At 40.6% G+C, this 23,120-nt stretch overlaps 1 protein-coding gene across 1 annotated transcript in view; it reads left to right on the plus strand.

Annotated features, from left to right (window-relative positions):
- The first annotated feature begins 13,616 nt into the window (after positions 1-13,616).
- Positions 13,617-23,120, plus strand: part of CCDC175 (coiled-coil domain containing 175) — a 45,735-nt gene continuing 36,231 nt past the window's right edge. The window contains exons 1-4 of the mRNA XM_055132074.1: positions 13,617-13,623; positions 16,730-16,815; positions 20,551-20,662; positions 21,013-21,148. Coding sequence (XP_054988049.1) covers positions 13,617-13,623; positions 16,730-16,815; positions 20,551-20,662; positions 21,013-21,148 — 341 coding nt within the window. The remainder of the gene's footprint in view (positions 13,624-16,729; positions 16,816-20,550; positions 20,663-21,012; positions 21,149-23,120) is intronic.

Below are 23,120 nucleotides of genomic sequence, written 5' to 3' on the forward strand. Positions count from 1 at the left end.
CGATGTCTCCCTCTCTTTTATGTTTTGGCCAGAAAATATTAAAGCTCTCTGACACTCACTATACAGAGGACTTGCTGGTAAGGTGGAGAACAAGTGTTCACTTCACTTCTGTGTACAAGAATACCAGCTGGGTATATGACTCTTTTAAGATAATAATAAAAATGAAGTCAGAACAATAGTATAGCAGGTAGAGCACTTGCCTTGCACATGGCTGACCCAGGCTCAATCCCAGTGCCATATATAGTCACCAAAGAGCACTGCCAAGTATGGCCCAAAAACAAACAAAAATTATAATAAAAATAAAACGAGCAAAAGTAGTAAATTCTCTATTGGTGCACTCTGTGAAGTTGATGCAGACATTTAAAATAGTTTTTATAACAACTTGAAAATGATATAAACCTTCCATAAACAACTTACAAAATACAATTCAGTACTCATCTAAAACAATTAGATTACTCTGAACTCCTTCCTTTGGTAATTAACTAATTGAGCATCTACTTTTTCACGGATTATTAATAAGAGACAGGTTCTATCTTACAAAGCCAAGCATCATTGCAAAGGCACAGTTGCATACAGTATTTTAGAGTGATTAGAGTGAAAATTCAGTGATGACAAAGTAGAAGTGGATTGTAGAGTAACATTGGTTTGTCCTTTCTACGTTGCCACAGAGAGCTTAAGTTTATTGGGTTACTCCCACCACAGTGCTCCCATTCCTCTGTTTATTTGTAATCTCCTACTTTGTTCTCTGTTAACTTGTAAATATTGTTTTTCTTAAGTCCTTTGCATAGTTAGTTCAGAGCAGTGTCCTTTTTGTATAGACATAGGAAGACAGTTAATGCTAAGCTTTTGAAACTTGGGAGTTAATTGATTCCAGATAATATTACCTCCAGGGCATCTGTTCTCTTGACTTAAGCCTCAGTTTCCCTTACTTCCTAGCACCCCAAATGCAGGGTCCTGAAAAGGGACTGGATGGAACAGGGCAAGCAGTGAACTACACTGGCATCAAAATAGACCTGGCCAAGGCGCCATAATACTTAACTATAAATTAAGAATATGGTCATGGACAAATTCTGTCATGATCCAAAAAGTAATAACTAGATGTGGACCCTGCTAGGGTTAGGAATGATTAATCCAGCCTGAGCACTGTAGTCTGAGTCTGTGGCAAGATGTCCCCAGGAGAGCCATCCTACAAGCTCAATGTATCTCTTACTGTGTCCATACAAAATAACTAATATCCACTGCATCACTGTCATCCCGTTGCTCATAGATTTGTTCGAGCAGGCACCAGTAACGTCTCATTGTGAAACTTGTTACTGTGTTTGGCATATCAAATATGCCACAGGTAGCTTGCCAGGCTTTGCCGTGCAGGCAGATACTCTTGGTAGCTTGCCAGGCTCTCCAAGAGGGGTGGAGGAATCAAACCCCAGTCAGCTGCATGCAAGGCAAACACCCTACCCGCTCTGCTATCGACCAAGGAAAGCAGAAACACCCCTAAGTGGTATTTTGCCCTTGAGCAGAAGAAGGGCTTTTGATATGTTGATTTTGCTACTGGACAGGGTGTGGTGACTACCTCCAGTACAGAAAGTTGGAGAAAGAGATGAGAGGAGAGAGAGAGAGAGAGAGAGAGAGAGAGAGAGAGAGAGAGAGAGAGACCAGGGCAGCAAGATAAGATGCAGAAAGACTAACAAGGGGAACAGAGGGAGAAGATTGTAGGGGAAGAATGCAGAAGCAGGCGTGCGGAAAGACAAGCGACATGGCTAGAGAGGGAGCACAGAGAGATGAGCATGAGAGATGGGAGGAGATGGGAATGAGAGGCAGTGTGAATGGAATAAATGGCAACTGATCACCAATCAGCGTGGTGGCCTCATTTCCTCCTTCATCTGCCCATGGCAGGGGCCGCCTCAGGTAGGGGAGTGGCCCAAGTCCACTGCATGCAGGCGGGGGGGGGGGGGGGAGGAGAGAGAGAAAGAGAGAGAGAGAGAGAGAGAGAGAGAGAGAGCTGGGCCACCCTAGCCGCCTGGAGAGTACATAGTGGATGAACGTAGGAGAAACAGAGCAGTGGGAGATAAACTAAAATAGTTACAAAATGGCTTTGATGAGTTTTGCACTTGGGCTCAGTAAGCTCTGCAGTTAGCCTTATGTGCAAGGTGGTGTGACAACCATGAGAAGCTGTACCCTCAGCCAACAGCAAATATGGGAGGAGATGGGCTTGTCTTTGAGGAGCTACTAAGTGGAAGACGTTGTGAAACACGGGCTGCAGGACAAGATTGGAGCAAGAGGAGGCTTCCCAGAAAGAAGGACATGATCTTTGCAGCAAGGTGTCGTTGTGAGTTGGCCTTTTCTCAATAGAAGGCTTGTCCTGGTGTCTGGCATCATCCCTTTTACTAATTTGGTCACCTGGGAAGTGCTTGAGGGAGTTAGGGCTACACTCGTTAATATCTAGAAGACCCTTTGCCGTACAGGTGCTTGCACCTCACCCCTTCTGCCACCAGGTAGTTGTCAGACGGCACCTAACTCCCACTAGATCTTCAGGGCATTAGAATTATTCCCCAGCACCTATCTCTGGCTGTCGTGACCTCAGGCTAGAGGAAAGAATTTGCTCCTTGCAGAAAAAGAAAATCGGCCTTAACCTCTGCTTAGTGAAATTTTTCTCTGGCCCATCACCTGCCCTTGCAGAAAACGATTTCAGGAAGAAAATAGTGAAGACAAGTGTATTTGGGAAATAAGAGGGGAGAGAAAGAGACTTTGTTGCTCAATTGAGAATGTGGGCTTCTCCCAAGTGGAGAGATCCAAATACATATCCCAGTAGAGCAGTAGGTTAATCCCCAACATGGGCCACACATGCCATAAAGTCAAAGAAAGGATTATACATCTCAGGCACAGATGTGGGTGACCCCCAAATTGGTAAATGTGCCAAATATAGATATTTAAGGCAAAAATATGAACAAACTCCTAGTGGGGCAATACCCTTTTGTTCTGAACCGAAAGCATTTCATTCTGTGCAAACAAAAGTCACACCATTTTGTGAAACTTAGTTCATTTTGTGTGATATTGTTAGATAATAAGCTGCTTACAAGGCCACCGATAACCAGACATGACCCTGAAATATCTGGTCATAAATGCTGGGTAAATGCTTCCCACCTTGAACTCTGTTCGGCCAATATGATCCATAACATTCCAAATGATGACTCAAAATTATGAACTCTTGACTGCCAATATGATTGATGACACTCCAAAATGATTGAACAATGGACCCTTAAGTGATAGGCTTATGAAAGCCCCTGTCAGTCTCTGGATCTCCTCCCGGTCTCCAAGGTACTTGGGACCTGGTATGAACCTCTGGGTGTCCCCCTATCCCCAGCATGCCTGAGACTGGGATGGACTCTATCCAACTTATCTCCTACCAATCTGAGGGACAGTGATATTAATGACCCCTGTCCCTCTACCTACTTCCTCGGGTCGGTGGACTGAACAACAATATGCTCAGAGTGCAGAGCTTACCGGACACCTAAGACATCACATTAAGAGTGTCTGGGTTGTAGCTTCAGTGCACTGGAGGTGAGGACATTAGCACTGTCTGCACTGTTATCCCGTTGTTCATCAATTTGCTCGAGCGGGCACTTGTTACTGTTTTTAGCATATCAAATACACCATGGGTAGCTTGCCAGGCTCTGCCATGTGGGTGGGATACTCTTGGTAGCTTGCTGGGCTCTCCAAGAGGGACAGAGGAATTGAACCCAGGTCGGCCGCATGCAAGGCAAACGCCATACCTGCGGTGAAGAGGTGAGGCCATAATTTGGAATATTGTACTAGTTATATTAATGTTCTTAGTGGATTTTGCTTACTCATATGTATGTCTTTAGTGATGGTACTGTATGGATTGTTAGTCAAAAAATTAAAAGTGTTTAAGCATATTCACTGGCCTCCATCATGCCTGTTACAACCTTTGCCTCTGATTTTGTTTTTTAAGGTTTCCTCAAACTGTTTCCCAAAGTCTGTGTCGTTCGAGTGTTGCCAAAGGGGGAGATCTTCGAGTTGCTCGCAGATGGTTTTCTTTGATATCCTCAGCAAGGCCATTGTTCTTGCACTGGAGTCCCTGCTCCCAATCTGGAATTCTGCATTTTAAAAGTTTTCAGGCCTCCTCTGACGGGTCCTATATTTCAGAGGCCTTCAAGCCTTTGGGAGGGTTTTTCTTGAAGAAACAATGTCTTTCTCAATCTACTAATGAAAGTCCCTTGTGCCCTGCTGTAATAATATTATTGTCATATGGTCACACTTCTTGTACAATTCAGCAATTCATTTCACATCCACACATCTAGCTCAGCACTGTGCTTTTCTCTTTTGCCAAAAGCTCGGTTAACTGAAAGCTTATTATTTTGACAGTGTTAAATTGCTTTATATGATTTAGCATCATTCTTTCAAGTGGTGTTAGCAAAATGGCAAAGTAAGAGGTACCTGACTTTGCCTCCTCCCACAGATACACCAAAGGAACAGCTACAGATAGATAGGTTCCATCTGAGAAATCCTGGAACTAGTTGTGGGACCTCCATACACTGGTAAAAGAGTGTAGATTCCCACAACATAAACCTTACCCACCTCCCAGTCACAGCATCGTACAATCAGGGGAGAGTCCCAATTTCTAGCTTCTCAGTGATAAGTGAAGGGTTTGGAACAAACAACTAGTGCCCAAGGCTCAATTTCCATATCACACTTAAAGCCAATAAACCTTTGCATTTGCTCGACTGCCAAGACCACAGAAAACAATTAGGCAGGTTTTAAACAGACAATAGAGCTAGACTTGCTGTTATCTCTCGCCTCTGGGCTCAGCACAGAGAGTTCCAGCTGCACAGCTCTGAGCTTTTTCCTGAGGGGGGTGTTCACGTATAATTTCCCAGACACTGCCTAAAGGTCAGGCATTTAATTAGTCTGCAGCTCTGGGATTGATGGACTCCATAATTAATCCCCTGGGAACCTAATCAGCCATGTAAGAATTTCCCACACCTCTCCCAGATTTGTTATAGTGATAAAATCATGTCTCCAACTTTGCCTGATGAGTTTGTTCACACACATCAGTCTAGTGCCCCAACTTTGTTTGTTGCCACCAAGGGAACAATTTTGTAGCTCTGGATGACGGAACTCAATACTCACAAGTTCTTAGAACCACTGAGGCCAAAAAGGTCATTTAAAAACCATGCACAAACATTCCCCACAGTTTTTCTTTGTGCTCATCATACAGTGAATAAACCAAAACATCTATTTCCGAACTTCTAATTTTGAGAGGAGCTACACTGATTACATAATTCCCTCACTTGCTTGGCTGGGCCTCAAATTAATCAGCATTTGAGAGCTCCCATGGCACAGACATTTAGTAACACTGCTAAGTGTTGTACTTAGTAGTACTTACGCTAATCTCCTGCCATTAAGAACTGAGACAATTCAGACAAGCACCAAGCGGCTGATGTGGAAAGTTCTACTAAGAGGAATGGCTGTTTCACCTACTGCACAGGAACAGAGAATCAAGGAAAATGAAGTGCAGAGAGGCATGGAATCTGTTCTAAACAAAAGAACAAGTTAAATATTCATACTGACTCTGAAGAAACAATCATTTACCCAACTGAGGTGAAAAATAATGGTCAAAAATACTGATGTCAGGAGAGATGTGTAAACAATGTGAGGATTCCAACTAAGAAAAAAAGAAATCAATGTCTGACCAATACAATAACTAAACTTCAATAGATAATCTGTAATAGCAGCCCAAATGAAGTAGCAGAAGACCTATAGATAAGTTAATGGAAATTATTCAGAAGAGCAAAATGAAAGATGAAAAAGAGGGAAGCTCCCACGAGTAAACCTATTCATGGACCGCACAGCCAAGAATGCTTCATAGGACACACCCTACCCATATTCCAAGAGTACTACACCACATTTGATAGGGTTCACAGTAGTAGGCAACCAATTTTAGAGGGAAATATATATATATTTACAGATATATATACATATATATATATATATACAAAAGCACACAAGGCTCAACCTTTAACAACATGTTAGTGATCTCTTATTGAAGGGCTTAATGGTCCCTGTCGAAATAGAACAAGCTTCACACTCTTTCCTCTAAGGCTGCTTTTCTGTAGCATTATCAGTGGTTTTTCATAACAAACAATACAAAATATATTATTTTGGTTCTGCTTTGGGACAGAAATTGGGGTTCAGGATGGAAATATTCAAAAAATGGTGGTGGGAAGGTGTAATGGTGGTGGGATTGGTGTTTGAATATTAAATATACTCAAATATTGTGAACTACCTTATAAAATAAATTAAAAGAAAGAGTGAGGCCAGCTTAAGGAATTTATGGGCTATCTAGCAGACAATAGAGATCTGTTATGAAATGCTCAGATTTTTTTTAAGTCAGAAAGAAAAGAAATATTGACTGAAAAACTCCTGAATTCATAGATGGAAATGTATATTCAGACCCAGAAACCTAAAAAGTAACAACAACAAAGAGATTATAAACTTGACAAATCTGATGTGGTGATAGTATAGCCAGATCAGATGAGCAGGTTTAGTTAAATGGGAAGTTAGGTTGATGATACAATCTGAGAATTATTTGTGTGGATTCAACTGTGTTTGAGAGAAGGTCTAGAGAGCATAAAGAGGAAACCAAGGATGGAAACCAGGGAGAATGACCCTCTTAGAGCAAACAGGAAGAAGACAAGGGAACAAGTGAAAAAAAGTGAAGTGGGACTCTCTGAAACCAAACAGGCAAGGCGTGGGTTTCTAATGAAGGGTCGGGGAGGCTGAGTAATAACATCAAACTGTAGGAAAGAAGATGGATGGGAATAGAGCTTGAAAAAAGACCCTTAGAAAATAGAGGTAAGTGAAATGAGTCAGAAAGAGAGAGACATACATAGAAAGATCACACTCATCTGTGAAATATAAAGTAACAGAGTGGGAGACTAACACCCAAGAGTAGTAGAGATAAGGACCAGGAGGTCTGCCCCACAGCTTGGAAACTGGCCTCACATGCTGGGGGAAAATGCAGCTGAGATAGAGAAGGGAACACCAAATAGAGAATGTTGGAAGGACCCATTTGGGTTGAATGACGTGTGCTGAAAGTAGACCATAGACCGAACATGAAGGCCACTCAATACCTCTATTGCAAATTACAACACCCAAAAGGAGAGAGAACAAAAGGGAATGCCCTGCCGCGGAGGCAGGGTGGGGTGGTGGGGGATGCAGTGGGGGTGGTGGGAGGGATACTGGGAACATTAGTGGAGGAGAATGGGTACTGGTGGAGGGATGGGTAAACGGTCACTGTATGACTGAAATGCAAACACAAAAGTTCTTAAGTTTGTAACTGTACCTCACGTCAATTCACTAATAAAACATTTTTTAAAAAGAAAGAAATAAAATGGAGGTGGAGGCAATTAGAATTGGGAGTGAAAGGAATGCAAGACACAGACCACATTTTACCAGTATAATAATGAAAGGGAGCAGAGATGTAGGAAAACAGAAAAGTTTGGGTTTCTTTTTTGTTTGCTATAACAAAGTCATGATTTCAGTAAGGCATGATTTTATTAAGAGAAAACTGGATAAGAGATTCAAGGATCATGTGGGAGATAATAAATTAGAGAGGAGTTAATTGGGAAAGATCTTTGAGGAGGTGGGAAGGATTGAATTTAAAGGCTGCAACTGTTTGCTTGTGTTTTTACTTCCCAGATTAACTAGGAAATGGTCAGTGGTATATGGCATTTTCTAGGTATTTTTGAAGGAGAGAAAATGAGAGAAAGAGAGATGTTACTTTTTTAATCAAATGAAAAGTTTAGCTGTTCCAATGATCTTTCTTCAGTCATCTTCAAATAAATCCTCTTAATTAGTATCTATATTTTTAAAAAAATAATTAAAACACTGCTACTTAAAGGCAGATGTGTTGGAAAGATCGATAAAAATTCCAAAAGTAAGCATTAAAAATTATCATTGCCACCTTTTTAATGATGATGCGTCCTGCAAAATTGACTTAAGATAATGATAAAAAACTAAATAAAATATTTTCGCTAAATATTACACTGAACATTTCAGGCCCAATTTAATTTCTGATTACTCTGAGTTCTCACTTGAAATCTCATAATGTTTACGATAACATTCTGTGCTACTATAAAATACCTTAGGGCAGAAATAAGCTGAATTACTAATCAGGGAGCAGCTTAATCAGTTCTCTATCATTACATTCACAGTACATTGCCCATACATAAAAAAGTAAAATTTTAGCTTGAAATTTAAGACTCTTTCAGTGAATGACTCTGATGAACTCCCTTATAATCCAGACCATCCTTCACATCAGCACCAACTCCCTACTAAAAATCACAGAACTACAAAGCAGCCCTGAGATGGGAGAATGGTCAGTGAAAATGTGGTCAACAAATACCTAAGTGGGAAACAAACCAGAAAAGTGCTTTCCATGAGAAGATATTTCCTTCTGCAGACACTGTAGTGCTCAGCAACTCTAACTTCCTATTATTCCCTTAAGTAGAGATGTATGTGCTTACTCAAGACTCATAATAATTTTACTCTGTCCTTTATTTAGCATTTTAATATTGATCATCTCCCTTTTATTTTTGACCAGCTTTGGTCTTTGATGAGACTTTTCTTGCAGGTTCACACACAAAGCCTAGAAGCCTGGTATGTGAATGCTAAGCAAAGTCTATATGTTAAGAGATGTCAGACCCCAAGTGTGAAAGCAAGACCTAAGATGAGTTAGAATCAACTGAAGGAACCTAGTGACCTATAGACAATACCAACTTAATTATACAATTATGTTATGCAGTTACATTATAAAAGTCACACCACTCATACCATGACAGTTTATAATTGACTTAGAAACCCCCAGAAGTGACCAAACATGACTAGAATCTGATGGCATCTCATCTGGTGGGGAGAATTACTGCTCTGCTCTCCTTTCTCTTCTGAGATATTCCATGCGATCTCTACTTCTTACTAATTTACCCAATTTGTGTTTCTATATATACTTAGAAATTTCTTAGAAATAATGATATTCTCTGGGGCTGGAGTGATAGCACAGCCAGTCAGGTGTTTGCCTTGCATGCGACCGACCCAGGCTGATTCCTCTGCCCCTCTCGGAGAGCCCAGCAAACTACCGAGAGTATCTAGCCTGCATGGTATAGCGTACAGCATGGCAAGCTACCTGTGGCATATTCGATACACCAAAAAACAGTAACAACAAGTCTCACATTGGAGACATTACTGGTGCCCACTCAAGCAAATCGATGAGCAACGGGGTGACAGTGATATAATGAATGATACCCTCTAAAATATGGCTGTACTCTGTCTCTTGTGTATTCTTGCTTTAATGAACCGTTTGTTTTACTTAGAAACACTCTCTTGATACCGTCACTCTAGCGTTAATAAACTTGTTTGTTATTTCTCTGACTCACTCTTGAATAATTTACTAGGGCAGAGTGATTTTTAGTCACAGTTGGCTCTGTTTAGGGTTTACCCCTGGCTCTGCATCCATGTACCACTTCTGTCAGTGCTCAGGGAGCCACATGTGGTACTAGAAATTGAACTAGGGCCAGCTGCATATAAGGCAAGCACTATTAGGGGAGGTGTGTGCTGGGTCACACCAGGAAGTTCTCAGGGCTTATTCTGTCTTCAGGAGGACTCCTGGGGGCCTCCTGGTGGACTTGAGGAACCATCTGGGGTACTAGGGATCAAACCTGGGTGAGCTTCGTGCAAGGTAAGCACCCTACTTACTGCAATACCTCACTGACCCAAGGCAAGCATTATTAAACCCTGTACTATTTCTCTGGCCCCAGCATAGTAAACAGTTATCTAGATCTAGTACAAAGACCTGCTTTATCATGTCCCAAACTCCAAGGAAATCTATGTTATTTAAGTGAATGAACAGAAAGTAGGCCGCCAGTTGTACCTGAGCCTTCTACCTTAGGTCAGGCAACCCTTCTGGATCATTCCAGTTCCCTACAGGGAAGCAGTGTCACCTACTTTGTATTTAGGAAAGTACACTTAGTTGTGAGCAATACTGTAAAGCTCTCCCTTTCCCCCTACCTTCAAAGGCATTTTCTTGAAAATAGGGTCCAAATCTCATCCATGTATATTTTCAAGGCATTGATTGATCATTATGTAATAAAGCCCCAAACATTGACAAGATTAAAGAAAATAAAAATAAACTTTTAGAGGAAAGTGCTCCAGACAATCCCCACTAGAATATGACATGAAAATAGACTAAATTATTTCACCACTGGGATAATTACAATTGATTTAATAACATAAATTCACATAAGTATGGAAATGACTAAGAGGTTTAAAAGTGACAATAAATGGCAGACACTCAGCATTTGTCTTTTAGGATAGATTATTTTCATTTTTCATTTATTGGAAATAAAGGACAGGGAATAGCATGTGCTTCGTGTCAAGTACAGCTTTATTTCATTTCATCTTTCTAATCCCAGTTTATAGAACCACATTTTATAAATGAAAAATGAAGATAAGCTATTCTAAGACCACTAGTGAGCTAATGCAGTTGGAATTTGATTCACATCTGGTTAGCACTAAGAAATTATTGTTCATGGATTAAATACAACAGTTAAAGTTAAAAAGGAAGCCTCTTAAACAACTATTGTTACAAATGCTCAAATGATTTTCTTTTTCTGTAAGAAGTCTAATTTTTTTTGTCAGGCATAGCTACATAAGAATCACTAATATCCCTGTGTGCCCTCCAAAGGGACAAACTCCTCCTACCATTTTATCATCAAAAAGCTGTGTGTGGAGTCACTGGAGCAAAGAATCAAAGTCTGATCACAACCAGGTATTTTAGAAACTTTTAAAAACCCAAGGGGTGGTATTTAGGAGGCTGAGGGATAATCTTTGTCAAAAATATGGCAGTGTTGTGGACATATAAATACAACATGAAATCTTCCTGTGGGCGATGCTGCTAATACACAATGGGCAAGAGCCTACACACACTCTTTCAACTCAGTGCTTAAGGCTTTCCTGATTATTTTGTGACCCCTTGGAAAGAATCATCCAGTCAGCTGTTTTGAACCCAATGTTAAAATCAATAAATGCTCGTGCGGAGATCATATGTATATCTGGCAGTTAATGGGGAATCTTCTAACTTTTCCAACATACAGTCTCAACTGTCACCACTACAAAAAGGCTAGACATATAGACATTTACTCTTCTAATATTCCTTTCATGGGTGGCCTCAGGGTCTAGCAGGGTCTAGCACTGGCTGCTGAGATATAAAAGAAGTGTTTAGTAATCTGAAAAGATTTTTCTTTTTGAAAAACAAAAGGAAGGAGTTTCCACATGTTGCCCCTTTTCATTTTTCTTGCTTTATAAAAGGATATGATGTTTGGTGCTACAGTAGCCAACCATGACCATGAAGCAACAAGCAAGAAGCCTGAGGATTAAATACAATGTGCCAAAGATGGCTGAACATTAAGAAAAGAAGATCCTGCTGACCAGAAATTAATGGGATGGTAGGGCCATGTGCCAAACATCATACTTGTATTGGCACTAGTAAAGTCAAGGGTAAGAATGACAAAGTTTTGGTAAGAGTCTTACTTCTCAAGAGGTTTTGAGCATGGTCTAGTACTAAACTAGATCCTAACATACTGAGTACAAAACATTTGAATACACACCCACTTGCTGGTGATAGCATAACATTTGACTTGAGGCTATCCAATCTATGGCAATAAAAGAGTATTTCATCATAGGAAATGTGCTATAAGGACTGGGAAACCAAAAGGGGAAGGCAAGTGAAATTCCATTCAGAGCTAAGAAGGCTAACTAGGAAGCATCTGGCAAAGGTGTTTGAAAAACTCTTCTCCCCACCCAGCCCACTTTTTTAACTGAGAGCAAAGAAGGGCAGGAAGAAATCTGAATGTCAACAGTAGGCCAAATTTAGCAAAAGTGGGACTTCAGGAGGATGTCCAAAGCCAGGATATGGCTCTACTAGGAGAAAGGAGATGGATTTGGACTAGTTATGCTACTGATGTGCTGTTTACTCTCTAAGGCAGTATACCATAGAGATTGGGCATAAATTCAGTGCCTTCATTCGTAAAGTAGAATTTCCTACCTTAAAGGACTATACTGAGAACAGTGCTAGCAGAATAGGCATTCAACAAATGACTCATCACTCTCAGTATCACTCTTGATTTCAATTCTATCTGTAATATGAAGTTAAGAAAGGGGGAATTAAGTCTTCTTTGCTGTTCTTCTGATCAGCCAAAGGAAGTGAAAGTTAAGTTATTCTGAGTGAAGATTGACTGGGTTTTGGAACTGCATAGAAAAAAATAATGTGCCTGTATTCAAAGAGCTCACAGTTTGAAGACAAGAAAATAGTTGATTCAAGTTTGTGTACTCAGCGATGCCACAGTTACAGGTAAAGTGAAAAAAAAAATTGGAATATAGTGGAAAGATAAATAGACTTCACTTAAATTCAAAATTATCCTCGTGTGATGTGGGACATCTTTATCTCTGTTTCCTGGTCTATAAAAGTCAGTAGGAGAACTGGCTCCCAAAGCACCGTGAGCATTAAAAGGGCCACTGGACATTAAACGGCTACCCTAGTACACAGTGCAGAGGCATGTTCAAAAGTGACCATGATTCCAGTAGTCCACGAGAAAAGTAGAACGTTTAAACTAACCACAGGACTGGAGCATAAGGAAATGCCAGATAAATAGGGCCCCCTCATTCCAGGATTTCTACACTATTGTGGCTCAAGTGAAAGAACCCAGGTCAAGCTAAGTCCTATAGGGGAATTGGTGCTCGCGGTCCTCGGCGTCCTTGTTGCCCGTGGCAACCGATCTTCAGTGACCCTCTCTGGCCGCGATGGAGTCGGACAGGAGCAGCAGGTTGGCTATGTCTCCCTGGACGCCGGAGCTGGCGGTCAACGAGAAGCAGCCGCGGGAGACGGCCATCTCCACCGGCCCGTCCCTGGAGCTGTGCACTTATCCGGAAAGCCTGGGATGCGCCGTCGCCACTGATGCGCTGGAGCAGCTCTTTGTTGTGGGTGAGAAGCGGGTGGGCACCGGCAGGAACGTTCCCGTGGAGAAGGCGGGTGGATAGCGCTTCTGAATGACAACTTCAAAGGCAGAGGGATGGGAAAGGGCAGAATGAGAGCCTTCTTTCAGGCCTGCGGCCTCCCTGGCTCCAGCAGAGCCGTTTCAGGCAGCTTGGAATCTGGTCGGCAGGGATTGGTCCCCTGCTCCGCAATACTGCTGGGACTTCATTTGCTGCTGGCAAATCTCAACGCCAGGGCTGCAAACCTGACACTAAGACTGCAGTACCACCCCACACCCCACCCCCGTTTAGATGATACTTCCCTTGTCAGTTTGTCCTTTCCTGCCTTTTCTTTGCCTATTGCTTTTCTCCAATCGTGCCATGGAAAATTAAAGAAATTAGTAAGCAAATAAGAAAAGAAAGAAAGAAAGGAGGTATAAGAAGTTTACTTAGTAAGCAAGGTAAAGTAGAGAAGGATGTTCAGACGATGCAAACAGATGGGGCCAAAACTTGGATGGGGCCAAATTAAAATACTTACATGAAAAAGCTGATCCTGAAATCAGGTTCCCGCAATGGCAGGTAAGACAGGCCAAGAAAGGCCATTTCCTGATTAGCTCATGAACCATTCAGAATGAACGTCAGAGCATCTCCATATTTTAATGTACCCATCTTACTGCTTCAAGATAGAGGTTTTAGAGGTTTTTAATTGTAATGTTACTGTTAGGGATAATTGCTTTTCCTTTTTTTCTTTTCTTGACTTTTTTATGGGGGGAGAGGTGGAGGGAGGCACACCTGACAGTGTCCTGGCTCTGCGCTCAGGAATCATTCCTAGTGGTGCTTGGGGGACATTATGCACTGCAGGCGATCAAACCTGGTTGGCTATGAGCAAGGTAAGCACTTTCCCAGCTATACTATCACTCTTGCCCCAGGGATAATTTCTGTTTTGCTTCATGGATGAACTAGTTTAACTGCACAATTTTTATGACATAGACTTGGAAGAGTATTATCATAAAGAGGGTTAACCACAGAGTCACTTGTGCCCTAGGTCATTACCAATGACCTCCATTAGCATGTTGATCTGACTTCTGTGCAAATATATTTTTCTGCTAATTATTTCTGCACTCTCAGAAAATTTTTTGGTAGGAAACAACTCAGACTTTCCCATTCTAAATGTGACTTATAAAATATGTAATACTACAGCCCATTTGTAAATGCTAGCAAATTTGGTCATTCCACAGAAGAAAGGAAAGGAGATAACAGGTAACACCTGTCTCTCCCTGACACACAGTTGCTTGTAGACTCAGTGAATTGATTGTCACTTGGTTTAAGAGCTGGTTCATAAAGACAGCCCAAGTTCCTGAGGTCTAACATTTTATGTATTCTGTGAAGCAATAACGACAATTAAAGGCATGGATCCTAGAGTCACACCACTTATGTTTTAATCCAGATTCTGTATCAGATGGGTGTGGTGACCTTGAGCATCTGACATGATCTACAAAGTCTTGGATTTCTCAACTGTGAGATGGAAATTAGCAGAAGGCTAACCAAAAAATTAACTTAGAGAGTACAGATAATACATTAATCACATGGGCAAATTTCAGGCCTGAAATCCAAAGACATTTTATATCGTGCAGTGGTGATAAAGGCAAGGAAGTAGAGCTTTTACTGTTCTTCTCTTCCTGTGTTCTTTTTTCCTCCCCTCTTCTCATGTATGTCTGTAATTTGTCTTTATTCCCTTTGCCAGATTTTTGTAGGCCTCTGTAAAAAATCACAAGGGCGGCCCTCACGCGATGGAGGGAGGGAGGGGGAGACGCGATGATGTGTGGTGTTGTTCTGTTGTCTGCAGGCACTTGGGGCAGCGCTCTCTCTCTCTCTCTCTCTCTCTCTCTCTCTCTCTCTCTCTCTCTCTCTCTCTCTCTCTCTCTCATGCACTGCTCGCGACCGGTGTTCCCAAGCACTGTGTATGGACCAGATCAGGACGGCTCCTCCTTGTGCTCTGCTTCTGTGTGTGCTGCTGTGCTCTCTTCTGTCTGTCTCTCTGTCTCTGCCTCTGTAGTCTCTCCTCTGGTCTCTTCTGACCTCTCTCTGTCTCTACTTCTGTGTCTTCTCTGTTCTTCTTCCGTGGCCTCTCATGTGTCTCCTTCTCTGCCTCTTTTGTCTTCTTTTGTCTCCCTCTGTCTTCTTCTTCTGTCTCGTCAGTGCCCCACAGTCTTAGTTTATATAGCAAATTACAAATTACATACGGTGGTGACACAAAGGTGGGTTGAACATTAACAAATCAACAAAGAAGGGTAAGACCATTTCTCAAGGAGATTAACAGAATCTCATCTAAGGAAATCTCATCTAAGGAGATCCGCTCAAGGGTGGGGTCTAAACAAGGGTGTGTCGGGGTGTGAGCTAGTAATCTGCTTAAATAGTTATAGTAAATTTACTTCTAATATTTCTAGCAATGTCATTCTGTATGAGCACAGTAAGAGATACAAACTTAAAGTTTGGTTCTTCCTGAGGACATTCACTATATATTCCAGATCATAGTCCTCAGGCCAGGTTAGTCTTCCTAACCCTAGCAGGGTCCTAGTCTCGTTGTTACTTTTGGATCATGACAGCATTTGTCTATGACCATGCTCTCAACTTATAGTTGAGTATTGTGGCACTTTGGCCTGGCCCATTTCAATGCCAGGGTAGCTCACAGCTTGCCCTGGGTCCATTCCATCCCTCTTCAGGCCCCTGTTTTAGGGGTGTTAGGAACCAAGGGCAACTGAGTTGAGAAAGCAGATTATTGGAGTCAGTCAGCTCCCAAGTTACAAAGCATATTAACTGTCTTCCTGTGTCCATACAGAAAGACCATTGCTCTAAGGTAAACTAAGTTCCTGTGGCAAGGCTAAAAGGACAAACCCCATGTTATCCTACAGGCCTCCCTTCTCATGTGCTTCCTATCTACAATATTGGAGAGAAAAGGAAGCACCTGAAAGTATGCATATAAACAAAAAGTATTAGAAACTTAATTTTTTTCAATCTGTCAGTTTTATGAACTTTCAATAAAATTCATTCACAGAAGTAACATGGAAGACATAATGGAACACTTAATGGTTAACTAAATACTTTTGAAAATATATGAAATACATATATATATATAAAAGCATTCCTAAGCAAACCTATTATTATAGGATAAATGTTTTATTTAACCTTTTCACAAAAAAATTATTAGCTAGATTTTTTTTTATCCCCAATAGATCCCTTTATTCTATCATGAGAGATACAGAGATGGAATCTTCAAAAACAAATTTGTCCTCAAGAAGCGTAAGATATATTCTTAAATTAGAATACTAAGAAATAGGAAGTAACAGGTACAGATGAGATTCATGAACCATAGAAATTTAGATATGGGGGCTGGAGCAATGGCACAGCGGGTAGGGCATTTGCCTTGCACTGCGGCCGACCCGGGTTTGATTCCCAGCATCCCATATGGTCCCCTGAGCCCCGCCAGGGATAATTCCTGAATGCAGAACCAGGAATGACCCCTGTGCATCGCCAGGTGTGACCCAAAAAGCAAAAAAAAAAAAAGAAATTTAGATATGGAAGATGTAATTTCCAGCTGCATAGACATTTGAGTGAGAGCTTAAAGAGGAAATGAGTATTTAAAAAGATAAATAAGAGATTTTAATTTTCTGGTTTTTTCTAATAGAAAAAATGCTGCAAGATGACTATTTTAAGTGCAATGAAGAAGCTAAAGCCTTTCTTAAGGATGTTGCTGTGGCTGTTAAGAAATTGGTATTGTATTATATATAAGAGCTATTTTTTCCAATCTTGCATTTATTTCTCCATCAAAATTTTATTTAGCACAAACTCCTATCCATGGATTTCAGAGATGGATAGATAAAATATTTACTAAGTGGAAAAAAATGTCATAAACATTTGTACCAGTCTTGATCAACATCAAATAGTTGCTCGAGTTCTTGAACAAAAAAAAAATTAATGATTTGTGCTATAGATGAGAGCAAGCCTTTGGGTCTGGAGAGACAGTACAGCAAGTAGGGTGTACTTGCCTTTCATGCCCTTGATCCTGGATCAATCCCCATGCTTCATATCTTCTCCCAAGCACCGTCAGGAATCATTTCTGAGTGCAGAGCTAGAAGTAATCCCTGAGCATCACCAGGTATGACCACCCAAAAAATTATTTAAAAGACTAAATTAAAGAGAGGAAAGAAAAGGCTAGACTGGTGATGAGGGATGGGCCACATGGCCAAATATTTAGGACACCAATATGTGATCATTGCTTAAAACAAACCTGAAATCTCTGGTATAAATTGCTTACACAGTGCCAATGAATTCTCAGCTCTCTGTTGACAATTCTTTTTAAAAAAAATTTTTATTAGTGAATCACCATGAGGTACAGTTACAAACTTAGGAACTTTCATGTTTGCATTTCGTTTACATCCCTCTACCAGTGCCCATTCTCCTCCACCAGTGTTCCCAGTATCCCTCCCAGCACCCCCACCCCTCTGTTGACAATTCTTTACACAATTACTCATTTGGCACACACTCCACTGAAATAGATGTGCTATTCAGTGAAAAAAAATTCAGAAATTGTCTATTAATTATATTCTCTTGGCTCCATAAAAGAAAAATTAAGAAATTTTCCTTTGCAGTATCGTAAAATGTCTTTGTTCTTGGATGATGTTTACAGTGTTTCCACAAAAAGTCAGAATAATAAATTCTTAGTTTTATTAAAAAAATTTTTAAATTTTTTTGATTTATTTTTGGGCCACACTCAGGGCTGACTCTTAACTTTCTACCTGGGATCATCTGGCAGTGTTTGGGGGACCATATGTGGTGCTGGAAATCAAACCAGGCTTGGCAATATGCAAGGCAACTGCCTTAACCCCTGTACTATCTTTCCATTCACGCTTTATTTTGACTTTAAAACATTATATAAGCTTATGAAATGTTTAAAATTTAGTAATATTTATGAAGTTGAGTTTGAGACTACATATTGCTGGAAAAGTTTATCTCTTTATAATTGCTTTATGTAACTATACATAGGTGTGCATGTATACACATACTTAGACCTTATAACTTATTAAATTGAATACATGTATCTTCACTATTAGCTCTCATATGCTTCGCCTTGTGCTGTGGTTTTTTGGAATTTTTTTTTTTTGCTTTCTCCTTATACTTGATTTTCTCCTTGATTTGAAGAGATCAAAATATTTACTCTGACTTACCAAAGCGCCTAGTATAGTCCCAGAATTAGAAAATCTCTTAAATAGAGACAAATCCCTTCATTTTAGGACTAGTACACTCCATTTTAGTGGTAGTGAAGATGAAATAACTTTGTGCATCAAAACACAAACTCTAGGGTTGGAGAGATAGTACAATAGGTAAGATGCGTGTGGCCAGCCTGGTTTGGGTCCCTGACACCTCATAGTTGTCTCCAGGAAAGATCCATGAGCAGAGAGCAGGAATAATCCCTGAGCAAAGCCAGGTGTGGCTCCAAGTTCTCCCACCTCCCAAAGACAACCATAAACACTGACATTATTGTACTCATAGTCCCTAAACTACAAGAAAAAATTAAAAATGTTTAAATCCCTCCATTTTTTGAAGCAACAAATTTTCACTGCTATAAAAACATTACATGTTTACTCTGGAAAATTTGAGAACAAAAGTAAAACCAGCACTATTCACCCTAAAATAATCACAATTAATAAATGTCTGCCTTACTGGGATCAGTGATAGAACAGCTGGTAAGGCATTTGCCTTGCATGCAGCTGATCAAAGTTCCATCAATGGCAAACCATATGGTTCCCTGAGTATTGCCAGGAATAACTACTGAGTGCAGAGCCAAGGGTAATCCCTGAGCTTTGAGGGTGTGGCCCCAAAACACAAATAAAAATATAAATGTTCCCTTTACTATTTAGAAGCTATGCCTGTACTGACATATTTTCCACAGAAAAGTTATTTTATAAAATATGTCAATCTTTTTCAGTTTATAAAATGACCATTGAAATCACTACTATTTATTTAAAACATCTATTTTCCCACCAGTACATTTATAGAGGTTTTTCTTTTGGGAGGCTGTGAGGGGTGAGGATCAGGAGCCACATCTGCTTATTCCTGGTTCTGTACTCCAAGTTCACTCCTGCTGAGGCTTGGGCCCATATGTGGTTCTGAGAATTGAACCCTGGTTGGCCTCCTGCAAGGTAAGCATCCTACCTGGTCTCTGGGTCCCCAAGCTTTCTCTTATTTCCCCCCTACTTGAGTCACACTAGGCAAAGCTTGGGGGTTACTCCTGGCTCTGCACTCAGAAATGATTCCTGGTGTTTCTCAGGGGGCCACATGGGATGTCGAGGATCAAACCTGGGTTTGCTGCATGCAAGGCAGACGCCATACCCACTGTACTATCGCTTCAGCCCCGGCTTCCTCTTCTTTTAAACATCACACACACACATGTACACACAAACACACACGCACACACACAGGAAAACGAATGAAGATATCCATTTGACTGTTTGGATTTATATATTTGCATTTATTTATAGGTGTGTATAAGATAACTATTGCTCTCTATACATTTAGATATAATTTTATAAGCAATTTTGTTTTCTTTCTGGGGGTCTGGGGGAGGACACACCTGGCACTGCTCAGGACTTAACTCCTAGCTCTGCACTCAAGGATCACTCCCGGAGTGCTAGGGTGACCATATGGGGTGCCCGGGATTGAACCCAGTAGGCTGCCATCAAGGCAAATACCCTATGGCTCTGATCCCAGCATTTTTAATTTCTTAATTAAGGAGTTTTTTTTCTTCTCAAAGATACCCTTTATGTTGAATTCTTTCCTTTTAAATTAAAACTGCAGGGGCAGGGTAGTAGGGCACTTGCCTTGTAAGCCACTGACTGGGGTTTGAGCCCCTGCTCCCAGTGAAGGGAGTCCCCTGAAGCCTGCCAGGAGTGAGTGATCCCTGAGTTTAGAGCCAGGAGTATTTCCTGAGCATAACTGGTGTGTCTCAGAAAATAAACAAACAAAAAAACTATAGGAGGAACACATTATGAAAGATATATATATATTATTTAAAGATAAAAACATACTATGAAATACATTATGAGAGAAGAAAATCAGCAGTAACTAAAAGGTTACAGTGACATCCTTAAAAATGGCTTGTAGCATTCTCTTCCTATTTTCTTTAATTGTCTGTTTTTGTTTTTGTTTGGGGGCCACACCCAGCAGTGCTCAGGGCTTACTCCTGGCTTTATACCCAGGGATCATTTCTAATGGGTCCAAGGGGTGTCAGGGATCAAACCTGATCAACCATGTGCCAGGCAAACTCCCTACCTGCTGTACAGTCGTTCAAGCCCCACTCTTTCTATTTTCTTGTCCCAATAAATTTAACAGCAAAAGATGCTTAATGGAAATCAGATTTTGGTCTCTGAAAACATTTATAAGGCATTGTTCAGGAAGTTTTATTATTTTAATGTCTTAACTTTCTAAATATGCAATTTAAACTTTTAGGAACAAATGAGAAAAGACACCATTGATCTTTTGGAAATGGAAAGCATGGAACTTAGCAGACTATATTTTCTATTACGAACGGTTCCTGGTAAATTTTATGTAGAATTAGAAGGTACTGTTAAGCTTATCAATTATATAAATTTGAGTTATTTTTTAGATAAATTGGGATAATCACTTTTAATAATGCAAATTTAAATTATTTCATGCAAAATATTTCTAGAAAGTGTACACAACATAAGTAAAGTGATATTCATAATCATTTTCTCTCTCCTTTTATGTGAAAATAACAAATAAAACTTGAATATAATTTAGTTTCCAAATAGACTAGATATGTCAGCCCCTTCCATTTTAACACTTAAAAGAATATTAAAATAAAACATACTTATTTGTAATTTGAATAGCCATTATCTACAATTACTCTCTTTCTCAAATAATTCAGTAACATTTCCCTTTACTTTTAAGACTGTGTCAGAGATGCTCGAAAATTAAATATTTTTGAGAAAAATGGATTACAAAGGAAAATCTTCCAATTGGATAATGAAGAAAGGTTTCTGAGGAAAAGATTGAAAGAGCTTCAAGAAGTAAATGAAACTCTGGGGTAAGTTTTTGATTTCTTAGTTTAAATATTTAATACTTAGGGTGTTCAAGGAAATGTCCTGAACATTTGACCATGGCGAAATTGTCCTATTGTTCGAACTGGTGTGCGTGTATTAGGAGGAGGAGATATCCCTTGTAGAAGACGATGTGTTTGATGCTGAGTGTGTGCTAACTGTGGAGAACTGGGGGAACAGAAAATTCTTCAATGTCAGAACTTAGGAGACTATAAAATTTCAGAGACATCTAGCTGCCCAGGAGCAACCACTATTTATTTTATTTTTTTTTAAATTTATTTATTTTTAATTAGAGAATCACCGTGAGGGTACAGTTACAGATTTATACACTTTTGTGCTTATACTTCCCTCATACAAAGTTCGGGAACCCATCCCTTCACCAGTGCCCATTCTCCACCACCCGTAAACCCAGCGTCCCTCCCACCCTCCCCAATCCCATCTCCCCCCCACCCCACCCTGCCACTGTGGCAAGGCATTCCCTTCTGTTCTCTCTCTCTAATTAGCTGCAACCACTATTTATAACCCATACAATATTTCATAAGTCACCTATAAAGGTTGACACACAATGGTTTTAATTATCACTTCAGTAAAATCAAGTTTATAATCCTTGACCACCATGGCCAGAATTCCTGTTGGGTGTTATACGGAAAACACAGCATCAAACCAGTATATTACAATTAATTTAGTTGTAATATAGGGCATTCTGTTTGGGGACTGCCAGGGAAATGACTAGGTGCTAGCATTCTTGTGTTGCATACAGAGGAACTATTTTATTTTCATAAAGTTATTCACAGTAATAGATTACATTCAGTATTTTGACACAAGTCCCATCATCATCACACCTTCCCACCACCATTTTTTTTAATTTCCCACCCCTACTCAAACCTGCTGAGCAGGCAGATACTAGATAATTTATATTGCCTGCTATGAATAACACAGGATGTTGTGTGGCTGCTCTTGCAGCCACATGCTCCTAGAAATCTAAAATTTTAGATAATTGGGGTCTGGAGAAATCTCTGCAGTGAGCTGCTTGGTTCCAAGATTCTTTTGTGTATCTCTAGATCATGGCTGTTAAAGAGCTTAAGTAGTCACTGGAGGCAGCTCGTGGTGTGACATCCAGGGTCCCATGAGGTCGAGGAGATGGGAAGGACCGACCCATCCCCTATCCCTTGAGGCCTGGTGTTTGCCATCACTAATCTCGAGTACTTGGGCTTTTCATTGGGTTCTGGAAGATGGTGGCCACCGGGATTCCTAGGGGGCAGGTGGAGAGACAACGCCTGCTCCTATCTGAGGCACCCTGGTGAAATCGGCCTGGCACAAAGTCTGGAGGCATCTCTGCAGCAAGCTGCTTGGTAAGAACTGGGTTTGATCTTGAACATTGCATTGGTCCCCTCAGCACTACCAGTAGCAATTCTGAAAACCACCAGATGTGGTTTTGCAAATTACAGATTTGTACATAATGTTGATTTGTATATAATGCATGCGATCCCCAAACAAATATATATAATCTACTTAGTCTACTGGGCTGGAGCAATAGCACAGCGGTAGGTTGTTTGCCTTTCACGCGGCCGACCCAAGTTCGATTCCTTCGCCCCTCTCGGAGAGCCTGGCAAGCTACCCGTGGTGTATTTGATATGCCAAAAACAGTAACAATAAGTCTCACAATGTGAGATGTTACTGGTGCCCGCTCGAACAAATCGATGAGCACCGGGATGACAGTGACAATGACTTAGTCTACTATAAGATTATGATCTTTTGGATGACTGAGGATGGGATGACTTTCTAAGAATGGGTCCTAAATTTTATATGTAATTAAGTAAGACAGTAAGACAGTCTGATATATGTATCACTGTATCACTGCCATCTCATTGTTCATCAATTTGCTCGAGCAGATACCAGTAATGTCTGCATTTGTCCCAGCCCTGAGATTTTAGCAGCTTCTCCTTACTCGTCCTTCCC

This window comes from Sorex araneus, chromosome 3, assembly GCF_027595985.1.
Source record: "Sorex araneus isolate mSorAra2 chromosome 3, mSorAra2.pri, whole genome shotgun sequence".
NCBI lineage: Eukaryota > Metazoa > Chordata > Mammalia > Eulipotyphla > Soricidae > Sorex > Sorex araneus.